At 51.4% G+C, this 23,236-nt stretch overlaps 1 protein-coding gene across 2 annotated transcripts; it reads left to right on the top strand.

Annotated features, from left to right (window-relative positions):
* Nucleotides 1-576: 576 nt before the first annotated feature.
* PSEN2 (presenilin 2) lies at nucleotides 577-20,445 on the top strand (the record flags this gene model as incomplete). 2 transcript variants are annotated; one of them, XM_080698220.1, is made up of 10 exons in its annotated part: nucleotides 577-717; nucleotides 2,717-2,931; nucleotides 4,538-4,679; nucleotides 7,025-7,092; nucleotides 7,761-7,981; nucleotides 8,707-8,805; nucleotides 15,513-15,596; nucleotides 15,920-16,021; nucleotides 19,094-19,212; nucleotides 20,290-20,445. In XM_080698220.1, 10 exons carry the CDS (start codon nucleotides 577-579, stop codon nucleotides 20,443-20,445), a joined length of 1,347 nt encoding a protein of 448 aa, XP_080554346.1. The 2 variants fall into 2 exon arrangements, with proteins under 2 accessions (XP_080554346.1, XP_080554345.1); XM_080698219.1 differs by having other exon boundaries at nucleotides 4,460-4,679.
* Between the last annotated feature and the right edge of the window lie 2,791 nt (nucleotides 20,446-23,236).

Here is a 23,236-nt window from a genome sequence, read left to right as displayed (position 1 = left end):
CATGTTCTGTCCTTCATGGCCTTTGCCCCACCTGGAGAAATGTGCCCCCGCACATGTCATCTTCTCTAGAAAACACTGTGGTCTCTAAGAGTTAGGCCCTGCAGTGTTGCTCTACCTCTTGGTGCACACCTGGATTATGTCATTTGTCACACTGTTGATTTTTGTTTTTATAGGACAGGAGTATTTCTTACCCAGAGTAAGTACGTACTTACTCTGTATTCCCAGAGCACAGCACCATACAGCACAACACAATCTTTGGTGCATAAAAATTGTTCTACATGCTTGTTGATTGGATGAATGAACATGCTGATTTAGAGTGGCTCTGACTTTTCTGGTCAGGTATTTTGCTCCCTGGGGCACAAGTCTTCCCAGGCCAGTCCCACACAAGGCCACAGTGGCAGCTCGGAGTGGGGGTCCTGCTTCGCAGCAGTCATTTGACACGTCTCAGGAGCTTGTGGGCAGAACCTGGGTGCTGGTCTTGAGGCTGCCCCCCACCCCCGCTGCCGCCTCTCTGTCTCACAGGGAAGTGAAGCAGGGTCCTGTGCTTCTTTTCCAGGTCCTTACTGAGGCAGGGCCATGCTCATGTTCATGGCCTCTGACAGTGAGGAAGAAGTTTGCGACGAGCGGACATCCCTAATGTCAGCTGAGAGCCCCACACCGCGCTCCTGCCAGGAGGGCAGGCAGGGCCCGGAGGACGGCGAGAACACTGCCCAGTGGGTAGGTCCCTCCTGCGGTTAGAGGCCTGGAGACGGGGCTGCAGGTTCTTTCCTAGGTGTCACGGGCCACTGTAGTTTGGATCTGGAGGGACCCCCCCAAGCCCCATGTGTTACAGACTGGGTCCTCAGCCTGGTGCCAGTGGGAGGTGGTCAAATCTTCAAGAGCTGAGGCCTGGTGGGAGGCCTTCAGGTCTCAGGTGTGCCCTGAAGGGTTATGGGGCCCCAGACCCTTTCCTTGTCCACATCATGGCCACAGGGTGAGCTGTGTTGCTCTGCTATTAGTCTCTGTCATGAAGAGCTGCCTCATGAGCCCAAGGGCAGTGGGATACCTCTGTCCTGAGCTGGAACCTCCAAAACTGAGCCAAAATGGACCTCTTCTATTTATAAGTTGACTTATCCCAGGTATTTGTTTTCGTGACAGAAAGCTAGCTAACATATGAAAGAAAACCAGACATTCCCCAGTATAGGATTAAGGAGGAAGTAAAGAAAAATTGGCCAAGTTGGTGGACTGCCCGCCACTGTGGACCTTATATCAACATGAGCTTTCAAAGTAGACTCTCCACTTTCACAATTTAAAACCAGCTGGGCAGTGGACTAGACGATGCTGTCCACCCTCCACTCAGATTTACCTTTCTAGTGCAGGTCACTGTCTCCATGGTAACGTGAGAGTGATTGGACGGCTGAATGCTAGGACAGGTGCCACAGAAGCTTTAGGATGGTGGGAAGAGAAGATGCTGGAAGGGAAACATTTGGGTAGGTAAACAGACATGGTAGCTGGGAGATGAATGGAATTAGGTCACCATTGACTTCATAGCTGGGGGCCTGGGCCACACTGTCCTCTCTGCAGCCCCCAGGGCAAGAGCCAGATAGATTGGGAGGGTCGCTTAGCCATACCATCTTTCTCCCATCAGGTGAAACAGCACCTGAGTTTGCCTAAACCCCTTTCTCTGTTTTGTTCATTGTAGGTTTAAGGATCTTCCTGTGTTGGTTTTTTTTTTTCTTTCAGCTAGCTTTAATCCCCCTTTGCTGAAATCTGAGCTCATCTCTCCATGTTTTCCTCAGCACAGCGCCCTTGTCCTCTGTGCTGAGTGAAACCTCACCAGTCAAGGTCACGGCTCAGCCTTTTTATTTCCTGAAGTTTGTGCATTTTAGTTGTTTCTATTCCTGTCCATTGACAATTTCCCCGTCCTCTGCTAAACATCTAGTTCAGAACTCTCTCTGCAAAGAACCAGTGTGGAAGCAAACATCTTTTCTGATTTTTGTTTCCTTGGCCTCTTTCTATGGCTGTTAACCTAATTAAAGGCAGCTAATACCCCAAATTGCCACAATTTTAAGACAGTAATTCCTGAGGATGGGTTCATATTAGCGTCTGCCTGGCAGGTGTCCTTCCTCTGCTACTTACTCACTTGTACTTGTACGCCCCCTGCCCTGCCCAGGTCTTCCAGATACTTGACACTGTTAGCCTCTTTCCTTTAAAGCTGCAGATTCACTTCTTGATTTTGTGGGACAAAAAGTTCCAAGTAATTTCTTCACCTCTGATGCCCAGTTACTCACAGTTGGAGAGTTGCCCACAGGTTGACTGTCATGGTTAGTGACTTGTCAGCTGACAGTGCTGGTATCTGTTTTTTTTCCTGCCACCTGGCCTGTCTCCTCCTGGGTGAGTGTGGCTACATGCACAGAGCTGAGAGGCCTCCTGAGTCCTGCAGCGAGGGGGAGGTTTGGTGTGCTCCTCGCCCTCACCGCAGCCCCGTGGGCCTGAGACCTGCTCTTCTGTGGCAGGGTCGTCGTCTGCTCATGTGTGGTGTTTGTCTACCTACACATCTCTGCTGTCGTCCTTCTAAACTTCTCACATGTCCTAAAATGCAAATGCTCTTGCATCTAAATTATGGCCCGTGACTGCTTAGATTAGAGCAGCATTCAGCTTCTTTCTGACTTTGGAGCTATACCTGTAGCTCATGGTGGGGAGCACTCCATAGCCCTCATCTTGCGCTTTCTCACAGAGGAGTCAAGATGATGAGGAGGACCATGAGGAGGACCCTGACCGCTACGTCTGCAGCGGGGTTCCCGGACGGCCGCCAGGCCTGGAAGAGGAGCTGACCCTCAAGTACGGGGCGAAGCACGTGATCATGCTGTTTGTGCCTGTCACGCTCTGCATGGTTGTGGTGGTAGCCACCATCAAGTCTGTGCGCTTCTACACGGAGAAGAATGGACAGCTGTGAGTAGGGCCGGGTAGCTCAGGGTACGGAGGGGCAGTAGAGGCATGCTTGGGGGTTTGTAGTCTCCTTTGACCACGGCACCCACAGCTCCATTTCCCCTGAGTGGTATGGAAGAGAGAAGACGAAGCATCGCCTGGGCTCACACCCCAGCTCCCTGCCTCCTGTCTATTTAATTTTTCTGAACATGCTCCAGATTTCTGTGCCTCGGTTTCCTTGTCTGTACAAGGGTTTTAGAAATGGGGCTGAGCCAGAGCCGGGCGTGGTGGCGCACGCTTGTAATCCCCGCGCTTGGGAGGCAGAGACAGGAGGATCGTGCAGGTTCGAAGCCAGCCGTGTGCGCTGGCTTAGGGGACTCTGTTTCCAAATAAAAATGTAAAAATAGGTCTGGGAGTGTAGCCCGGAGGTAGAAGAGCTTCCAGGAACCCCAGTACCACCAAAAAAATAAATAAATAAAAAGAAATGGGGCTGAGCCAGGCACAATGATGTGCACCTGTACTGTCAGCTCAGTATTTGGGAGGCTAAGACAGGAAGATTACAGGTTCAAGGCCAGTCTCAGCAACTTAACAAGATCCTCAGAAACTTAATGAGATCCTCCGTATTTCAGAATAAAAAGTAAATGCTGGGGGTGTAGCTCATTAGTAGAATGCCCTAGGTTCGATCCCTAGTACCCCCCCAAAAAAAAGAGAGAGAGAGAGATTTCCCCTAGAATTAAGTGAGCTAATGCACGTAAGCTCCAACCACACAGCACAGAGCTCCATGTTCACATGCCAGGTCTGCGGGCACAGCTGTGCCACCGATCACTACGTGGCCAAAACAAGTCAGTTCCTCCCTGGTCTCTGTTCTCTTGGATGTAAGTGGGGGAGTGGGCAGATGATTTCTTAACACACTTCCAACCTTGCAAGGAGGATTTATAGAGCCCTTAGTTGGTTTTGTCAACATTACCAACATGTGGAAGCACAGTAGGACCCGAGCTGCCCTCCTCTTCCTTCCACCTCCCCAAACATCTGGGGATGTTGTTTCTAATTAGAAACTTCTTTGTATTTTCTTATTTACATTTTGGATTTATGAAATACAGTAGAGAAACACCTATCCATGGGCAGCACAGGTGGAAGGCTGGGCCAGCAGGTGCGCCTGGCAGCCCAGGCTGGGAAGAGCAGGTACCAGCAAGTTGCTTCCAGAGCTCACGAGCCTCTCATGCAGCACCTGGGCTCCACTGGGGCAAGGGAGTAGTGGTGGAGGAGTGCTAGGCTGAGGGGGATGTGGAGTACAGGGTGCCCGTTGATCTGTAGGGACCAGAGAGAAGTGCCTTCCAGAGTGGTTTAGTCCATGTGTTTGGGGAGGCGTGGATGAGATCCTCTGGTCCCTGACCCTGGGCTCCCCAGGTCTTCACACCAAGCTGCCAGCCATAGGTGCACAGTCAGGATCCCAGGAAAGAGGTAGGAGCCGAGGATTCCCTCATAGATGTTGACGGTACTATCAGGGCCTGACCAACACACGGCTGTGCTGGAGCAGTGTGGGCATCCCCAGGAACTCCAACAGTTGCTCAGGGCTAGGGGTGTTACAAAGCAGGCAGGAACCGAGACCGCCAGCCCGTTGCCTTCGCAGCATCTACACACCATTCACCGAGGACACACCCTCAGTGGGCCAGCGCCTGCTCAACTCCGTGCTGAACACCCTCATCATGATCAGCGTCATCGTGGTCATGACCATCTTCCTGGTGGCACTCTACAAGTACCGCTGCTACAAGGTGAGGCCCCGTGATGCTCTGCCCCTCCCGCCTCGTCTGCTCCCCACCCAGCAGTCTTTATTTTGGGAGAAACTGGGGATGAGACCTGGGGCCTCGCACATGCTAGGGCGTCCTCTACCTCTGAGCTATACATCCCATCCCCCACAGCAACCTTTTTAAAGGAACTTTCAAGCCAGGCACAGTGGCATATGCCTGTATACCTTCAATCCTGGTACTTGGGAAGCTGCAACTGGAGAATCACAGATTTGAGGCCAGCCTTAGCAAGTTAGCAAGGCCCTCAGCAACTTAGCAAGACAGTTTCAAAATAAAAAGTAAAAGCCAGACATCATGACATATGCCTGTAATCTTAGTACTTAGAAGGCTGAGACAGGAGAATCTTGGGTTCACAGCCAACCTCAACAGCTTAGTGAGGCCCTCTGCAATTTAGTGAGACCCTGTTTCAAAATAAAAAATACAGTAGGACTTGGGGGTGTAGATTGGAGGTAGAATCCCTGGATTCAATTACTTTACAAAAAAATACAAGAAATCTTTCAGAGTTTCTTTTTTTCCATGAAATAGATTGATTTGGACACTTTCCCTTCCCGCCTGTTCCCCCCTGTCAGTTACCTCATACTACTCTTAAACTTACGTGTGATCTCACTCACCTAATTCCATATCACAGTGTTCTGAGCAGCACCTCTCCCATTCAGAAGTTCATTTTATTTTGTTTCTCCTTCTAAATTCTATTTTGGGCATCCTTCATCACATTTCCCCTCGAGGCCTATTTTTATTTTTCCATTTCCTCTTTGGACGGGGATTTTCCGATGCCACACTGAGGTCTCCCAGCTCTAGGAGGTGTTTGGGTTGGACCAACCTGCAGCCAAAGAGCCGCTCCAGGGAGAGGCGGAAGAGCTGAATTATATCCAGCTGTTTGTGGCATTGTCTGTCTCCAAAGATGCCATAAACTTTTAGACACTGGTTTCAGGTTGAAACTAGCTTGCAACCCTAAGGACTGAGAGGAAGTTAAGCTAGGCATTACCTGATTTGAAACTGTTTGTACATAAGCGTGGCATGGTTCTTTGATTCAGGCAGCTGCATTCATGGAGCTGGGGGAGATGAGGACCAGGAAGGATGGAGGGCTGAGGGGGTGGGGCAAGGAAGGGCCCAGTCCATCAGGGGATGACTGGGCAAGAGCAGCAGGAAATGTCTCCTGCTGCAGCTTATTGATAAATGTCAGTTGCGTATGTAACTAGTAATATTAAAGCCTTGTTTTAATATTGAAAGGGGAAGGAACTGGAGTGGGTGGGAAGTGTGTAGAGGGCTGTTCTTTTGGAGCAGAGCATAGAGCACATGTGTAAACAAGCTAGAATTAGCATAGGGAGCAAGGGATGCTGGCCTTGCTGTGGCCTGTCCGCCTTTCAGCAAGGTTTACTTGGAGATTGGCTGATACATGGGCGATGCTGTAAACAGGTGGCAATTGGGATGAAGCGAGTGAGCACATTCCACAGGTAGTCCTTCCTCTCTTGGCTATGCATGCCCCAGGGCCCTGGTAGCCACTTTCACCCCAGATAGACCAGGTCTCTGCTGGGGTCCCACGGACTGAGCTGGTGACAGATGGGCTGCTCCTCAGAGACCAGGTGCCAGAGAATGATACCACCCTACCACCCATGGATCTGGTTTAGAATCAGGCTGCCCAGGAGAGGAGAGCAGGTCCTGCTGAGAACCTTGGATGAGAGTCCTACGTTGTCTTTTTTCAAAAATAGCCCCTCAAGGTGCCTGCCTGACCACTCAGTCTAGAGTCGCACCACAGGAGGTCTCTAGCCACTTGGTCCTGCCAGTCGTTTTTTTCTCCAAAGCCCTCACCACTTCCTGCTGACATAGTGTGACATCTGATTCTGTTCCCCTGGGATGCACCTGAGGGCAGAGACTTTCTAGTTCTCTCTCCAGAGCCAAGAACAGTGCCTGGCAAGTAGCAGACACCCAAGATCTCCTTTCTAAGTGAATGGGTATGAGCCTAGTATGGTGGCACACACCTATAATCCTAGTACTTGGGAGCGTGAGACAGGAGGATTGCAAGTTTGAGACCAGCCTCTTCAACTTAGCAAGAAGGGGTATAACTTGGAGGTAAAGCCCCCTTGGGTCCAATCCTTAGTGCCAAATCAAGTGGGGAGTGCAGAGGTGGGGCCTGCACACAGCTGGGTCAGCAGAGCTGCAGGTACCGTGCCCCCTTCAGATGCCTGCAGGCAACCTGGAGACAGGGCACCCAGGTCTCCGTGTCAGTGGGAGTCTGCCTGTCATGAGGCAGCCTACGGACCGCGGTTTGGGGAGTTTGGCCTCCTCATCATGGGCCTCCTGCCTCTGTCTAGTTCATCCACGGCTGGTTGATCCTGTCCTCCCTGACACTGCTGTTCCTGTTCACCTATATCTACCTCGGGTAAGTGGCAGCCGGTGAGCAGCAGGGCCGGGGACCCCTCGTCCCCCACGTGGCACAGGTAGATGTGAGGGACCTAGGAATGGTGCCTGTTGGGCTGCTGCCCTCCACGGGATTGGCCGGGCCCTCTCACACAGGCCTCGATACTGGGGGTACTGGGAAGTAGGGCTCCGTGGCCGGCCGCATGTGTCTCTGCTACCTGATTTAAAATGAACAAAGCCATCATGGAGGGGGCTCTCTGTGAACGCCAATGGGGGTGGACCCCCTCTTTGACTAAGTCTGAGTTAAGTACTTCTAGAATGTGGAGAAAACTATCTGCCCTATTGCCCTTTGACTTAGGATATCTAGCCTATTCCAGGGCCCAAATAGCCCGGAGGGACAGGAGAGAGCATTCCTTCCAGGTCCCCTTCCACGTGCAGAGTTGCTTCCAGACTCTGTCAGCGCACGTTCACATGAGCATCCCAAGCTCGCGGCATGGGTTTGCTCCCCTCCCTGATCCTGGAACTATGTCAGCGGTTGTTGTGGGGCCAGGGTAGATGGAGTAGTATGAGAACATGGGAAATAAGGCCCGGGGTAGGACTTCATGGTCGAGGAGCTAAGGGTGTTAAACTATGTTGAGGCGTAACATCTCCACGGAGCTTCCCACCCAGGGCTCAACTTTGGTCTTGCAGGGAAGTGCTCAAGACCTACAACGTGGCGATGGACTATCCCACCCTCCTGCTGATTGTGTGGAACTTCGGGGCCGTGGGCATGGTGTGCATCCACTGGAAGGGGCCCCTGGTGCTGCAGCAGGCCTACCTCATCATGATCAGCGCCCTCATGGCTTTGGTGTTCATCAAGTACCTCCCAGAGTGGTCCGCCTGGGTCATCCTGGGCGCCATCTCTGTGTATGGTAGGTGGCAGCCAGCCCGGCGGTGTGCAGGGCGTGGCTTCCAGCTTGAGTTGGCCTCACTGCTGTGCAAGGATAGCAGATGCTGAAACACCTGTCATGGGGAGGCCTGCGGGAGACTCTTGTAAAACGGCATCCTGTGGGTTCCTGGTATCCTAGAAGTAGACCCGGTAGTTATGGCACACTTTATTCTTTGTTATTGCTGATGGGCTTGAGCACGGCACTGTGCAGCACTTGACATACTATATCTGCTTTGTTCCTCAGGACACCTCAAGTACAATTGCACCTTGCCTATAAATAAGCCAAAACGTAGCTGGGCTTGGTGGCTCACACCTGTCATCCCTGTACTTACACGTGGGTTAGACAGGAAAATCAGTTTCAAAGCTAGCCTCAGCAACTGAGTGATATCCTGTTTCAAATAAAATTTCAGATCAGGCTGGGGTGTGGCTCAGAGGTAGAATGCCCTTGGGTTTCAATCCCTAGCAACACACACACATGCACACACACACATACACACACACACTCCCTTCTTTGCTCTTGGCATTTTAGGCCTCACTCTAGCCAGTGTAGACTAAGTCATGGCTGGAAGTTGGGGTGGGGATTCTAGCCCAACAACACATTCTCAGAGCCCCATCCTGGGGCTCCTAGTGGTAGAAGGTGAATCCCTCTCAGGGCTTCTCATGAATAAACGTCTTTTTAACGTGATAAGAATGTCTTTGTTTTCCCAGATCTTGTGGCCGTGCTGTGTCCCAAAGGGCCGCTGAGGATGCTGGTGGAAACTGCCCAGGAGAGGAATGAGCCCATATTTCCTGCCCTGATATACTCGTGTGAGTGGGCCCCCTTGCCCCGCCTGACCTGGATGAGCAGAGGCCTGGAGTGGGGACAGGGGGCTTGGCCTTGGCTCTGACTTGACAGGGACCTGCAGGAAGGGAGCCAGCCTTGCTATGCCAGCAGGCTCTGCCAGCAGAGACCATGGAGGGATGGGGGGATCTGAGCAGGGCAGCCCTGTGACTATACCATCCACCAGCCAGTGGCCCCTGGTGGGCACAGGCCACATTCTCGCGGCCTTTGGAGCTCTGTGGCCTCCTCAGCCCTCCAGGTTCCTGAGGAGGGTCCCATCAAGGGAGCAGGGAGCTCCTCTTTCTTTGGGCTTCCTTGATAGTGGCATGGTTCATAGAAGTCAGTTGTCTGTGAAGGAAGGCACAAGGATCACCCTTGGCCTCAGGCTGTGGTGACTTGGGTTTATAGATGCATTCAGTAAATGCCCTGCTTTGCATGACATCCCTGCTGTGTGGCAGGTACTGTGGTATAATTCCAGGACCCACATAAACAGGACTGCATGTCCTGGTCCATGTGAAGCTCACAGCCTGGGGTCTGCTGGCTTCCCATCTGTCCATGGCGGTGCTTGTTTAAGAATGGAGCCTGAGCAGGGCATGGTGGCACACATCAATAGCTATAGTACTTGGGAGGCTAAGAAAGGAGGATCACAAGCTCAGCATGGTGGTGCACACTTGTAATCCCAGTTCTTGGGAGGCTGAGAAAGAGGATCCCAGGCTCATGGCTAGCCCCAGCTACTTAGGCCTTCTGCAACTCAGTGAGACCCTATTTCAAAATAGAGAATAAAAAATAGGGCTGGGGGTATAGTTCTGAGGTAGAATGTTCTGAGTTCAATCCCCAATACTGCAGAAAAAAAGAAAGGAGGATCATAGGTTTGAGGCCAACCTCAGCAACTTAGCAGGACCCCATTTCAAAATAGAAAAGAGGGGCTTTTATATTCTACTCAGAGGTAGAATGCCTCCTGGGATCAATCGTTAGTACAAAACAAAAAACTGGTGTGGAGCCTGAATTTCTGGGGCCTTGGGGTCTGCAGGGTGCCCTGGGGAAGGGCATAGAATGACTACAGTGCTCAATCTTTACTCAAATGAGGAATCAAGTTTGTAGTAGAGGCTCACCAGTGGTCCAGGCACATTTGAGGATGGGCAGAGCTGTGTGGGACTGAGCCAGGCCCTGGGGAGTCCATGGAAGTCTGCTCTGATGGAACTTATGTTCCAGGACAGGAGGTAGACAGTAATAAAACAAATATATAAGTCAGGAGGCAGTGCTCTGTAGAAAAATAAAGCAAGGTAAGGGATTAAGTGACTTTGGGGTTGTAGGAGGACATTCTTTTGCATAAGGTGTCTGGGGAGGCCTCTGTCAAAAGGTGACATTTGACCAGACACCTGGCTTAGGTAAGGGAGAGCGTCCCAGGCTGGAGAGGCAGGAGTGTGTGCAAGGGCCCTGGATGGGCATAGGAGCGGCTAGAGGCCAGTGTGCCTGGAGCAGAGGGAGCCAGGAGGAGAGGAGGGGAGTGTCCACATCACCTTTGCCCCCACAGACATGGGGAGAATTTTGACTCTCGCTTGTGAGTGGTATGGGAAGCCACTGCAAGACTTGGGGCTGACTTGACTTGAGATTTTAACAGGATCCCACAGGTAGCTGATGGACAACAGTGAATGAGGGACAGCAGAAGCGGGAGTCAGCTTTGAAGGCTGAATAACAATTCAGGAAAGCAAGCATGGTTGGGATGTGAGGGCCATGGTGGGGGCAGTGAGCTATGGTTGGCTTCTGGAGATGTTTTGGGGGCAGAACTGGTAAGGACTGTTGATGGGTAGGGTGTGGGTCATGGGCCAGAGGTGCTTTGGGTGTTAGCAACAAAGAGCCATTGCTGGGAGGGAGCAGACTGGTGGCAGCTGGGGAGCATTGAGAGTTGCTTTGGAGCTCACTGGGGCTGAGGGAGCTGGAGACGGCTGTTCAGAGTTCAGGAGAGGGTGGCCAGGCCAGAAGGAATGCAGTTTAGACCCACGAGATCCAGCAGTCCTACGAGGGGTGTATGCCCCCCAAAGAATTGAGAGCACAAAATGCCCTTCCTTGAGACAGAGATACCTCACTTTAGTGTCAAGAAGCCCAGAAGCAAAGCCGAGACTGAGTACCAACAGCCCAGCTGTGTTCAGTGGTCAATTGGGAGAGGTGGGAGTTTCTCATAGTCCAGCTTCTCAACCCGCTAGGGTGGAGAGTCAGAGATGGAGGCCGAAGAACCGAGGGAGAGGGGCCAATAAAGAGTAATGCTCATGTCTTTCATGGGGATGGCAGAGATTTTCAGGAATTCAGGCACCACCTCTTTGTGCTCCTGACACCTTTACGGCAGTCATCATGGCAGTTGTCAACTGTCTTGGTGCTGGTGGGGGTGTCATTTAGCATGCAGACGAGATTAAATGGGTTTGGGGGTCTGTTAGAGGTAATTTTGGCAGACAGTTTGGATCTGGTCGATTTCATCCAATCAAGGAGAGGAGCTTCTAACCGTCAGGCCTCCTGTTCTCAAAGAGAATGCCTGTAATCCAGTACGTGGGAGGCTGAGACAGCAGGTTAGAGGACAGCCTCAGCAATGTAGCAAGACTCAGCAACCTAGTGAGGCCCTGTTTCCAAACAAAAAACAAAAAGGGTTGGGAGTGTAGCATGGAGGTTGAATGCCCCTGGGTCCAATCCTTAGTGCACAAAAACAAACAACCAAAAAATAAGCACAATTAGAATGTGTAAGAGGCAAATCAGGCTATGTAGATGTTGAACTGGGTAATATAGGATCTCAGATACTTGTGTACTCATATTCACAAAAAGCATTCTTCACAATAGTCAAGAGGTAGAAACAGCCCATGTGTCCATCAGTGGGTGGGTGGGCAAATAAAGCGTAGTTTATCTATACAGTGAAACATTTAGTCTTAAAAGGATAGGACATAGCCGGGCATGGCGGCGCACGCCTGTAATCCCAGTACTTGGGAGGCTGAGACAGGAGGATCGCAGGTTCGCAGCCAGCCTTAGCTACTTAGTGAGGCTCTCAGCAACTTAATGAGACCCTGTTTCAAAATAAAGAATAAAAGAGGGCTGGGGGTAAAGCTTGGAGGTAGAATGCCCCTGGGTTCAGTCCACAGTACCAAAAAAATAAAAAATAAAAGGAAGTACATTCTTTTTATTTTTCCCTTGTCTTAAATTCAGACCTACTCATACATCTTTAGGAGGTTCCTTATGGTAATTCAATACTGGTATATAATGTGTTAATGTTCAAATCAGGATAAATAAGTATTTCCATCTCTTCCAACAATTATTTTTATGTGTTGAGAACTTCATACTCTACTCTGGTCATTTTGAAATATACCATGGATTGTTAAAACCTGTAGTTGCCCTGCTGTGCTAAAGAAGAACTAAGAGATGTCTGCATTCTAACTGTGTTTTGGTGCCACTTATTCAACTTCTTCCCGTCCCCCACCTGCTCTTCCCAGTCTCAAGTGACCACAATTCCATTTCATTCTTCTGCAAGTAGACACTGGTTTCTACAAATGAGTGAGGACATGTAGTGTCTGTCTTTCTGTGCCTGGCTTATTGCACTTACCATAATAACTTCCAGTTTCATCCATGTTGCTGAAAATGACCCGACTCTTTTCTTTTTTGTGGCTGAATAATATTCCATTGTGCATACATACCAAGTTTTCTTCATCCATCCATCCATCCACTGGAGGGCAGTGTGTGTGTGTGTGTGTGTGTGTGTGTGTGTGTGTGTGTGTGTGTGTTACTGGGGTTCCTGGAAACCCTTCTACCTCCGGGCTACACGCCCAGACCTATTTTTATACTTTTTTAAAATTTGGAAACAGGGTCTTTTAAGCCAGTGAGGCTGGCTTCAAACCTGCGTGATCCTCCTGTCTCTGCCTCCCAAGCGCAGGGATTACAAGTGTGCACCACCACGCCCGGCTGGAGGGCATTTTAGCTATTGTGAATAGTACTGCAATAAACATGGGAGTATTAGCATCTTTTGGGGACAATTTTATCTCCTTTAACTATATACCCCAGCAATAAAATTGCTGGATTATATAGTAGTTCTTTTTTTTAAGGAATCTCCATAACTGTTTTCCATGGTAGTTAGACTACTTTATATTACCACCAGTAGAGTATAAGAGCATGTGTTAAAACCAAGCATGGCAAATTTTTGTAATCCTAGTACTTGGGAGGCTAAGACAGGAGGATCACAGGTTCAGGGACAGCCTCAGCAAGCAGTGAAACTCATCAACCTAGCAAGACAGGGCCTAGCAAATAGGGCTGAGGTGTAGCTCAGAGGTAGAATGCCCTTGATTTCGATCCCCAGTAACACACATACATACACACACACACACACACACACACACACACACACACAAGATCTTTTCTGGTTTTTCTTTTAAACTACAGCCATTGTGTGGTGATATGATATCTCATTGTGCTTTAGATTTGCATTTCCCTGGTGATGAGTGAAATGGAACATTTTTCTCATGTACCTGTTGGCCATTTGTTTATCTTATTCTGTGAAGTGTTTGTAGAAAGACACTTTATTCTTTAGCAAAGTGTTTAATCATTTAATTGGATTTCTTGTTACTCAGTATTTTTTCATTAATTACTGTAGCTGGGCTCTTGCACTTTGTCAATCCCGGTCTCAAACCTGTGTGTGGGGTGGGTGATCCTCCCACATCAGCCTCTTAAGTAGCTGGGACTAAAGGTATATGCTACCATTCCCAGTTTGTTTTTGTTTTTGTTTTTTCTGCTTCTGTGAAGAAAATTGTTGGTATTTGGATGGGAATTATTTTGAATCTACAGATTGCTTTGAGTAGCATATTTTAACAATATTGATTCTTCTGGCCCAGTAACATGAGCTATCTTTCTATTCCTTGTGTCTTCTATAATTATTTCCTCTTCCTCCCTCAGTGCCTGGAGTCAAACCAGGTGCTCCTCTATAATTTCTTTCATGGTTTTTTAAATTTTTCATTGTAGAGATTTTTTACTTTCTGGTTTAAATTTATTTATAAACATATTTTGTATTTTTGTAACTATTGTAGATGGGATTGGTTTCTTAGTTTCTTTTCTAACAAGTTCTTTTCTAACAAGTTTTTATAACATTGGTATATAAAAATACTAGTGTTTATTATATGTTGGTTTTGGTTTTGTATCCTTTACTGAATCTGTTTATAAACTCCATAAGCTTTTTTTTTTTTTTTTTTTTTTTTTTTTAATACTGGGGAATGGAACCCAGGGACATTCTACCTCTGACCTACAACCCCAGCCTTTTTTTTTTTTTTTTTGGTGGTGTACTGGGGTTCTTGGAAACCCTTCTACCTCCAGGCTACACTCCCAAACCTATTTTTTATACTTTTTTATTTGGAAACAAGGTCTCTTAGGCCAGCGTGGCTGGCTTCCAACCTGCGTGATCCTCCTGTCTCCACCTCTCAAGCGCAGTGATTACAAATGTGTGCCACCACGCCCGGCCTTATTTTTTTTTTTTATTCTTTATTTTGAAACAGGGCCTCACTAAGTAGCTGAGGCTGGTCACAAACCTGCGATCCTCCTGTCTCAGCCTCCCAAGTACTGGGATTACAAGCACGCACCATGCCCAGCTTCCATAAGCTTTTTGATAGAGTATTAGGTTTTTTATGTATGATATGTTATCAGCAAATATGGATAGTTTTTTTTCTCTTCCAACTTGGATGCCCTTTATTATTTCTTGCCCAATTTTTCTTAAGACTTAAGATGGAAGGAAATTTTGCTAGGCATGGTGGCACATGCCTGTAATCCCAGTACTTGGGAGTCTGGGACAGGAGGATCATAGGTTCAAGGACAGCCTCAGCAAGTAGTGAGATTCTCATCAACCTAATGAGACCTGTTTTCAAAAATAAAAATAAAATAGGGTTGGGATGTAGCTCGGAGGCAGACTGCCCCTGGGTTTAATTCCTAGTACTAAAAAGGGGGCGTGACACATGATGTAACATGGATGAACCTTGACGTTCTGCTCAGTGAGTTAAACCAGAGACAAAAAAAACAAACAGCATAGATCCTGCTTACAAGAAGTGCGTGGAGTAGTCAAACACTGTCAGGCAGTAGAGTAAACGGTGGTTACAGGGGCTGGAGGAGGGAAATGGGGTCTTGTTTAAAGGATGCGGAGAGTTTCCGTTTTGCAAAATGGAAGTGCACAGGAGCTCTGCTGCACAGCGTTGTGAGTACTGAGCACTAGCACCGGTTAAGATGATACATTTCACGTTAGGTGTTTGTTGACCACAGTTTTTAAGATAACCCAGTGAGCCGGGCGTGGTGGCGCACGCTTGTAATCCCCGCGCTTGGGAGGCGGAGACAGGAGGATCGCGCAGGTTCGAAGCCAGCCGTGCTGGCGTAAGAGACCCTGTTTCAAAAATATAAAATAGGTCTGGGAGTGTAGCCCGGAGGAAGGAGGGCTTCCAGGAACCCCAGTACCACCAAAAAAAAAAAAAAAGATAACCCAGTGAGTTCACCAAACTATTCACTGAGATTATAATCCTGTCTGTCCACACCTGCCCGCTGTGTACCCTTCCCCCAGTGGCCCAACAGTGGAGCATGAACAAGTCCCAGGAATGGAGGGGAACAGATTGGCTCACCTCCCCCAGGGCGGGGACAGCCACCATTAGCACGGACCTGGGGCTGCCTGGAGAGTGACCCTTTTCTCCTTCCTCAGCTGCCATGGTGTGGACAGTGGGCATGGCAAAGCTGGACCCCTCCTCTCAGGGAGCCCTCCAGCTCCCCTACGACCCTGAGATGGGTGAGTACCGGGGCTGACCGCCACCAGGGCAGCTTCTCCAGCCTGGCCTGTCTGGGAGCACAAGTCCACTATGGCAGAGGGATGCCACCTGAAACCAGCCCTAAGAGATGGAAGGAGGGTCACAGTGCCCGCCTGGGATCGGCCTCTTCTGCTTGTTGCTGGGGAGCTGGTGGGTGGGAGCCGGAAGCCCTGAGGTCGGGTGCTGGTGGGCTTTCTGAAGATTTGTATCCAGAGGTCAGGGAACCCTCTTGACTGGTTTTTGTCTCTCTCCTTTGCCTCCTCCTCGCAATGACAACGGTGCTCTCCTCTTCCTGGACACCCAGAGGAAGATTCCTATGACAGTTTTGGGGAACCTTCGTACCCTGAAGTCTTTGAGCCCACCTTGCCTGGCTACCCAGGGGAGGAGCTGGAGGAAGAGGAGGAAAGTAAGGTGCCCGTGTTCAGATGGTCTGCTCGGGCGGGCAGGCGCTGGGTGGAGGCGGCTCCCCAAGGCCTAGGGGGTGGTAGAGAAGCCTGAGCCTCCCCACAGGCCCTGGGCCTCTTACGGTCAGGCAAAACCTGCGTTCATCTGGCTGGCGAAGCCTCACAGTGCGCTTCCCCACGCACACTGTGACTGGGAGGGGTCCCGGAAAGTGGGGTGCAGAGGGTCCCCTGGGGGTGACCTCTGAGCTGAGCTTCAGAGGGTGAGTTGCAGCCATGACTAGAAGAGGGCGGCACAGGAGGGCCTTTTCCCATGAGCAGAGCCCAAGGGAGACTGCAGCCCAGAAGCCAGACAGGACACGGAGTGTGGGAGTCAGGGGAGGCCTTTGAGGCCAGGTGGAGTTCTGGTCTGTAGCTCAGGAGCAGTGGGCACCTTCCTGAAGTTCTGAGCTATGCAGGGGGTGGCCATAATTGGGGGCAGGATTGTGGCCCCTGGTGACTTCCTTCTGAAGTGTGCCCTAGAGTGGCCTGTAGGGCCTTGTCCAGAGTCCTATGGAGCAGCAGGCAGGCATGACTCTGGGCTCAGAGGTGCTGCCTCTACGTTAGGCCACTGTGGGCCAGGCAGAGGTGGGCGGTAGTTCACCCAGGAGGAGGCCGGTATGGCCAGATGTGGAAGAATCTTGAAGACAGGACAGAGAGGTCCTGAGAAACATCTCTTTTCTAATACAAAGGGATTAAAACAGTCCTTTGGAGCTTGGTGAGGTGGCACATGCCTGTAATCCCTGTACTTGGGAGGCTGAGATATGAGGATCACAGATTTAAGGCCAGCCTCAGCAACTTAGACCGTTTCAAAATAAAACAGATGTATAGTACAGAGATGAGATTCAATCCCCATTACCCCCAACCCTTCTGAAAAAAGCAGTCTACATGTTGTCCTGACCCCTGCTGTGTCCGGGAGGCACCTGCTTAGGGAGCTGCTGTGATGTCCTGCAGCTCCGGCCCAGCCTGACGACTGGGATTAGCACAGGTTAAAGGCACTGCCACAGACTCATCTCCCTTCAGACACTGGCCCACAAGTTCTTGGAGTCCACAGGCCACCTGCACCGCTGACCAACTGGCTACAAATTCAGGCATTCAGCCAGGCGTGGTGGCGCACGCTTGTAATCCCCACGCTTGGGAGGCTGAGACAGGAGGATTGCACGGGTCCGAAGCCAGCCTCAGCTACTTAATGAGACCCTGTTTCCAAATAAAATATAAAATAGGTCTGGGAGTATAGCCCAGAGGTAGAAAGCCTCTGGGTTCCACCAAAAAAAAAAAAAAAATTCAGGCATTCTTGTGACCCCTTTCCCTCCAGATTCAGGAATTTGCTCAAATGACTCACATAACTCAGGAAAGTGCTAAACCTTACAATTACAGTTTTACCATACAGCTATGGATCAGAAGCAGTTGAATGAAGAGACACGGGCAAGGCCTGGGAGGGTTGGCTTTCGCTTTGTCCCCTCCTGGTGGGACAGGGCACGCCACCCTCTTGACACACCATGCGTTCACCCTGCCTCGGGGTCCAGACCTTATCGGGGTTTCATTCTGTGTGTGTGACTGAATGAATCTGCCTGGGAACTGAACCTGTCTCCAGCATCTGTCCCCTCCCTAGAGGCTGAGCCCAAAGTGCCAGTCCTCAGTCACGTGACTGTCTTTGTGGTGGTGTAGGCGGAGGGCTGTAGCGGGAGGGAGGGCCCGTGCACAGGAGCGCTCGGTGGCTTGGTGCTGAGAGCACTGGGGAGCCAATGGGTTGGTAAACAGGATCCAGTGAGAACTGTGTTCCCAGCATAGACCATGGGAGACCAGAGGCCACTACCATACTGCAGGCACCAAGAAGAACTGCGAGACAGGCAGTGGGCTGAGAGGCGGTGGGCACACAGGGGTGCTGAGGACTTGGTTGGGGGGAGGGGCACAAGGTGGTACCCTCACCCAGACTAGGAGGGTCTGCAGAGCATTCAGATGGATTGCCAGTAGACACCTGAGTGGAGGAGGTCAGGGTTTGAGACGCAGCAGGGACGGTGCTGGGTCAGAAGCCAGGTCATGGATGCTCATGGACAAGAGGAAGGGCGTTGGTAGAGGACCCTGAAGGGCAGCCAGCACTAGCTGGGACAGGCAGATGGCATGACGGCTGCAGGTGTGTCCTTGGCGGGTACATGGTGGCTTGACCAGAGAACATTGGCTGGAGGACATGGTGTCTGAAGTGACCAGCCAGTGAGAGTCTTGATTGAAAGAGAAGAGTGTTGGGGAGGGAGAGGCAGGAGCTGGGCGGTAGTGAGAGGGACTGGGACAGGGAAGGCATCTTTGAGTCAGGCTGGGAGGCAACACACTGTCAGGCAGCCAACAAGGAGCCAGCTGAGGGGGAGAAGGTGAAACCAGAAAGGAATTGGAGTTGGAGGGGGGTCTGGTGGAAAAGGCGCAGGCTGGCCCTTCAAGGCCAGATGCTGCTGGAGCCGGAGGCGGCAGCGGCCTGGGCGCAGGCCCGCTCCACTCACAGTCCCGTTGCCCGCTGTTCTTACAGTGTCCACTGACCAAGGTCACCCTGTGAGCTGCTGTTGGCCTTGAAGGCTTGTCAGGCTCTGACGCACTCCTCAGTCTTGAGTTAGCTAGTCACACTTACCTTTCCTGACTCTACGGGGAGGCTCTCCAGAAGGCCTCTCACAGCACGGCTGCGTTCTTGAAAGTAGTGCATCGTGTTTCGTAAGACACCTGTGATGCAGGCTTCGCGCCAGGTTTCAGAGCAGCCCCAGGCAGTGCATTTTTATTTGCTCTTCTCTTTGCTCAGCCACGTGCCTGGCCCTGGTCTCCCTGAGTCTCAGAATGTCCAGCTGTTCTCTGCCCAGGCCTCGGTTCCCCCCTACCCTTGATGGTGCTTTTCAGAGGCAGGTCCTTGCCGTAGTCTGCGTGGCTATTGCCCGGCTGCAGCTGGGCTAGGCAGGAGGGCTCCTTCCTGGCCTGGGTCCCCCTTCACATCCTCCTCTCTACACACTTCCTTTCGGGACATCCAAGCCACACGGGGCCACTCTCTCTTCCCCACATAGGGGGCGTGAAGCTGGGCCTGGGAGACTTCATCTTCTACAGTGTGCTGGTGGGCAAGGCGGCAGCTGCGGGCAACGGGGACTGGAACACCACGCTGGCCTGTTTCGTCGCCATTCTCATCGTGAGTGGTGTGCTGGCTCACTCCCTAGGGTCCTCCTGCTGTCTTCCTTCTGGGGGATAAAAGCTGTGAGGGCATCTGTGTGGGGCTGCTAGGAAGGTCCTGAGACCACCTTGCTGGAGGCATGGCCACCTTATGTTTTCCAGCCTGTGGGATATTGCAGGGGAGGGGAACAGGGGCTCTGACCTCACTGAGCATGCGCCTCAGCGCCAAAGCCTGGCAAGAGCTTCATGGGCTTGTGTCAGGCCCCCAGGCTCCCTCGACTACCTGAGATTTATGGAAGAGGAAATTCCTTAGGGGCCTTGAGGGGCACAAAGCTAGCAAGGGCGGAGGTTGGGTCTTCTATCCCCTTCCAAAGCCATGTGGCTGCCCTTCCAGGCCACTGGGGCACCACGAGGATCTGGGGGCCCTCATGGCCCAGTGTGTGTACTGGAGGTGACAGCCCACTGTGCCTCTAGGCCGCGGCACCTCTGAGAGACACGCTCTCTGCCTGCCCTTCCCTCAGTGCAGGACCCAGGTGCCACAGGTAGGGGACATGGTTAAAGTCAGCGCCCCAGGCCTTAAAGAGGTGCCTTCTGCCCAGAAGTGTGCTTCAGGGTTGGGATAGCAAACCCCAGGCTTCGCCCCTGCCATGCTATCTGAGCTGAGTCTTGTTCTCCCAGGGGCAGGGGAGGCACTCTGGTTCCCAGCCCCTGCGCTGGGCATGCAGGGCAGAGGCAGGATGGGCCACCTTTATATTTTTCCAAGGGGACATGTCCCACAGCGTCTTCGGCTTCCTTGGTGCCAGCTGCTAAGAGCCTCACCACATGTCAGTCTAGGCCATTTAGATCCTCCCGGTGGGGAGGCAGCTCACGCTGGTAGAACAGCGCCCCCAAGAAGGCGAGAGGCCGGCTTTTTGGTCCACCCCTCACTCGAAGGTGTCCTGCCTGGGTGAGAACTCGCAGAGCTGTCACGGAGTCAGGGAAGGCGGCCATGCCCAGCACTGACTGACCCTCCAGCTGTGGATGTGGGGCTGGCCGGCTCTGCCCTGGCCCCTCTCCGCTGGTGGGGTGAGCGCGCCCTCCCTTCGGTGTCCTACAGGGCTTGTGTCTGACCCTCCTGCTGCTCGCCGTGTTCAAGAAGGCGCTGCCCGCCCTGCCCATCTCCATCACCTTCGGGCTCATCTTCTACTTCTCCACCGACAACCTGGTGCGCCCTTTCATGGACACACTGGCCGCGCACCAGCTCTACATCTGATGGGGTCCAAGCCCGGGCTGGGAGCCACTGCGAAGCTTCACCTGATGCAGTTGTATAGTTTTACACTCTAGTGCCATATATTTTTAAGACTTTTTTTTTCCTTAAAAAAGAAAAAAGAAAAGAATAAAGTGTTGTGTTTACTTTGTGACAAGGAAGCGGAGCAGCTTTTGGTGCCAGCGGTTTTGTTGCCACTCTGGCCACACCGCCGGCCACCTGCAGGAGCTGAGGGTCACAGGGTTGGGCTGGGCCTGGAGAAGGGCCCATCGAGGTCCCCACTGAGGGCAGAGTCCCCTGGGGCTGGGCGGAAGGAGGTGTGCATCAGGAGGCCATGCAAGAGAGCGCCCAGTGCCAGGCTGCAGCCGAGAGGATTCTGTGAGGAGCACTTCCTGGGCTTTGCTGCAATGCCCTTATTCTGTTACCTTTAGACACCGAGTCCTGCTCTTAGGGCTGCTCCTGCCGGCAGGGGCTTAACACACCAGTAGATGGACATCTTGCTCACGTTGGGACATTGGAGTTTGGTCTGTTCCTAAATATTGGCCCCTTGCCCTGCGTCTCCCAGGCACTCCCGCTGTGGAATTTGCCCCACGTGGAGGGAGAGGCCTCACCGCTTCTCTGCACTCATCTCTTAACTAGAAGCTTTTTAGGCAGAGGTATTTGGTGAGCGTGAGGGAAGCCTGCATCTGAGGAGTTGGGGTGTGAGGCTGCTGGGCTGGGCAGAGCCCTGGCCTCGGCCTCGGCCTCGGCTTCAGTCATGCGGGTCAGAAACCCTAGGTAGTCAGGCATGGTGGCGCGTGCCTGTAACCCCAGACCCTGGCTGAGACAGGAGTGTCTCCCATGAGTAAAGCAGAAGAACTCCGGTGGCAGGGAAAAGACGAGCTCTCCTGAGAGCACTTGTTGCCAGAAGGTAGTAAATCTGCACTCACACCAGGTCCCACAAGGTGGTATAAGGCTGCACAGCAACAATAGCGTGGAGTTTCAGGAGTCGGTGCCACACCTACGGGATAAAGGGGGTCTTGAGACGAACCCGCAAGTGCCAGCTGCTCTCTCCCTGCACACCTCTGCCCCATACTGATTGGAAAGGAGAGGCAGGGAGGTTCATCTCTCCCCTGGGTTGTGATGCGGGTTATCCAGTCCTGCCACCCTTACACCCCACCACCCCACACCCGTGTTTTCTAGTCTTGAGTAATCCCCTATAAAAGAACCTGAGCTGGCCGGGCGTGGTGGCGCACGCTTGTAATCCCCGCGCTTGGGAGGCAGAGACAGGAGGATTGTGCAGGTTCAAAGCCAGCCGCGCGCGCTGGCTTAGGAGACCCTGTTTCCAAATAAAAAAAATAGGTCTGGGAGTGTAGCCCAGAGGTAGAAGGGCTTCCAGGAACCCCAGTACCACCAAAAAAAAAAAAAAAAAAAAAAAAAAAACCTGAGCTGGGTATAGCGGCACACACCTGCAATCCCAGGGACTCAGGAGGCTGAGACAAGAGGGTCATGGGTTCAAGGACAGCCTGAGTAACTTAGTAAGACCCTGTCTCAAAATTTTAAAAAAGGGCTGGACGTGGTGGTGCAACTTGTAATCCCTGCACTTGGGAGGCTGAGACAGGAGGATTGCATAGGTTCAAAGCCAGCTGCACTGGCTTAAGAGATCCCGTTTCCAAAAAAAAAAAAAGTATAAAATAGGTCTGAGAGTATAGCCCAGGGGTAGAAGGGCTTCCAGGAACCCCAGTACCACCAAAAAAAAAAAAAAAAAAAAAAAGGGCTGGAAGCCAGGCATATGCTTGTAATCCTAGTGCTTGGGTGTCTGAGACAGTATTGCAGGTTCGCAGCCAGCTTTGGCAACCTCATGAGGCCCTCCCCAACTTAGAACCTGTTTCAAAACAAAACAGAAATGGGTGTAGCTCAGAGGCAGAATGTCCCTGAGTTCAATCCTTACTACCACACACAAAACCAAAAGGCCGGGTGTGGTGGCTCACGCTTGTGATCCCAGCATTTGGGAGGCAGAGACTGGAGGATCGCGGTTCGCAGACAGCCTCAGCTACTTAGGCCCTTTGCAACTTAGATCCTGTTTCAAAAATAAAAAACTGAAAAATAGGGCTGGAGGTGTAGCCCAGAGGTACTACGTCCCTGGATTCCATTCCCAGTACCACAAAAAAATAAAATAGTACTGGAGATGTAGCTCAGTGTAGAGTTCCCCTGAGTTCAATCCCCCATACCAGGAGGAAAAAAGAAATCAGCTTTGGCTAACTTTCAGATGATCTTAGGGCTACAGACCCTTCCTATTGCAAAAATCTCTTTCCTTCCCTGGTAGCAATTCTTTTGAATAATCTCACCAAGTCTGTTTTCTTATTTGGAAGTTTTTCGCAGCTCTTCTTCCTCCCGCCCCTTCCTTGGCCACCCTCAGCTCCTTCTCTGCTTTTTCCCTACAAGTAGACTTTTAGGGCTCGGTTTCAGATTGTTCTCCTCTGCTCCATGTCCCAGTGAGGTTCTGTCCACGAGCATGACTTACACCTGCAGGGCGCCTCCCCCGGTTTCTGTTCCTGAGAACCTGCTGTACCCAGGGTGGCCTAGGGCACAGTTGATAACCTCATCTCCCAGACTCCAGCACTGCAGAAAGCTCAGATCTGACCATCCAGGGAGAAGCGGAAGTCTAATGGTTTGGTCTTGAAGAAGACCTATTTTCCTGACGTAAAAAGGAAAGGGGAGGGAGTACGTTCAGTGGTCACCTGCCTTTTGCCTTACTCTTTTTTTTCCCCTTGTGTGGGACACAGGTGTGATGCTTTTGAGATGTTATAGGTGCTTT

This window comes from Muscardinus avellanarius (genome assembly GCF_963383645.1).
Source record: "Muscardinus avellanarius genome assembly, chromosome: 7".
In the NCBI taxonomy this organism is placed as follows: Eukaryota; Metazoa; Chordata; class Mammalia; order Rodentia; family Gliridae; genus Muscardinus; species Muscardinus avellanarius.
Note: the sequence above shows the minus strand (reverse complement) of the source record. Positions and strands in the feature narration are given on the sequence as shown.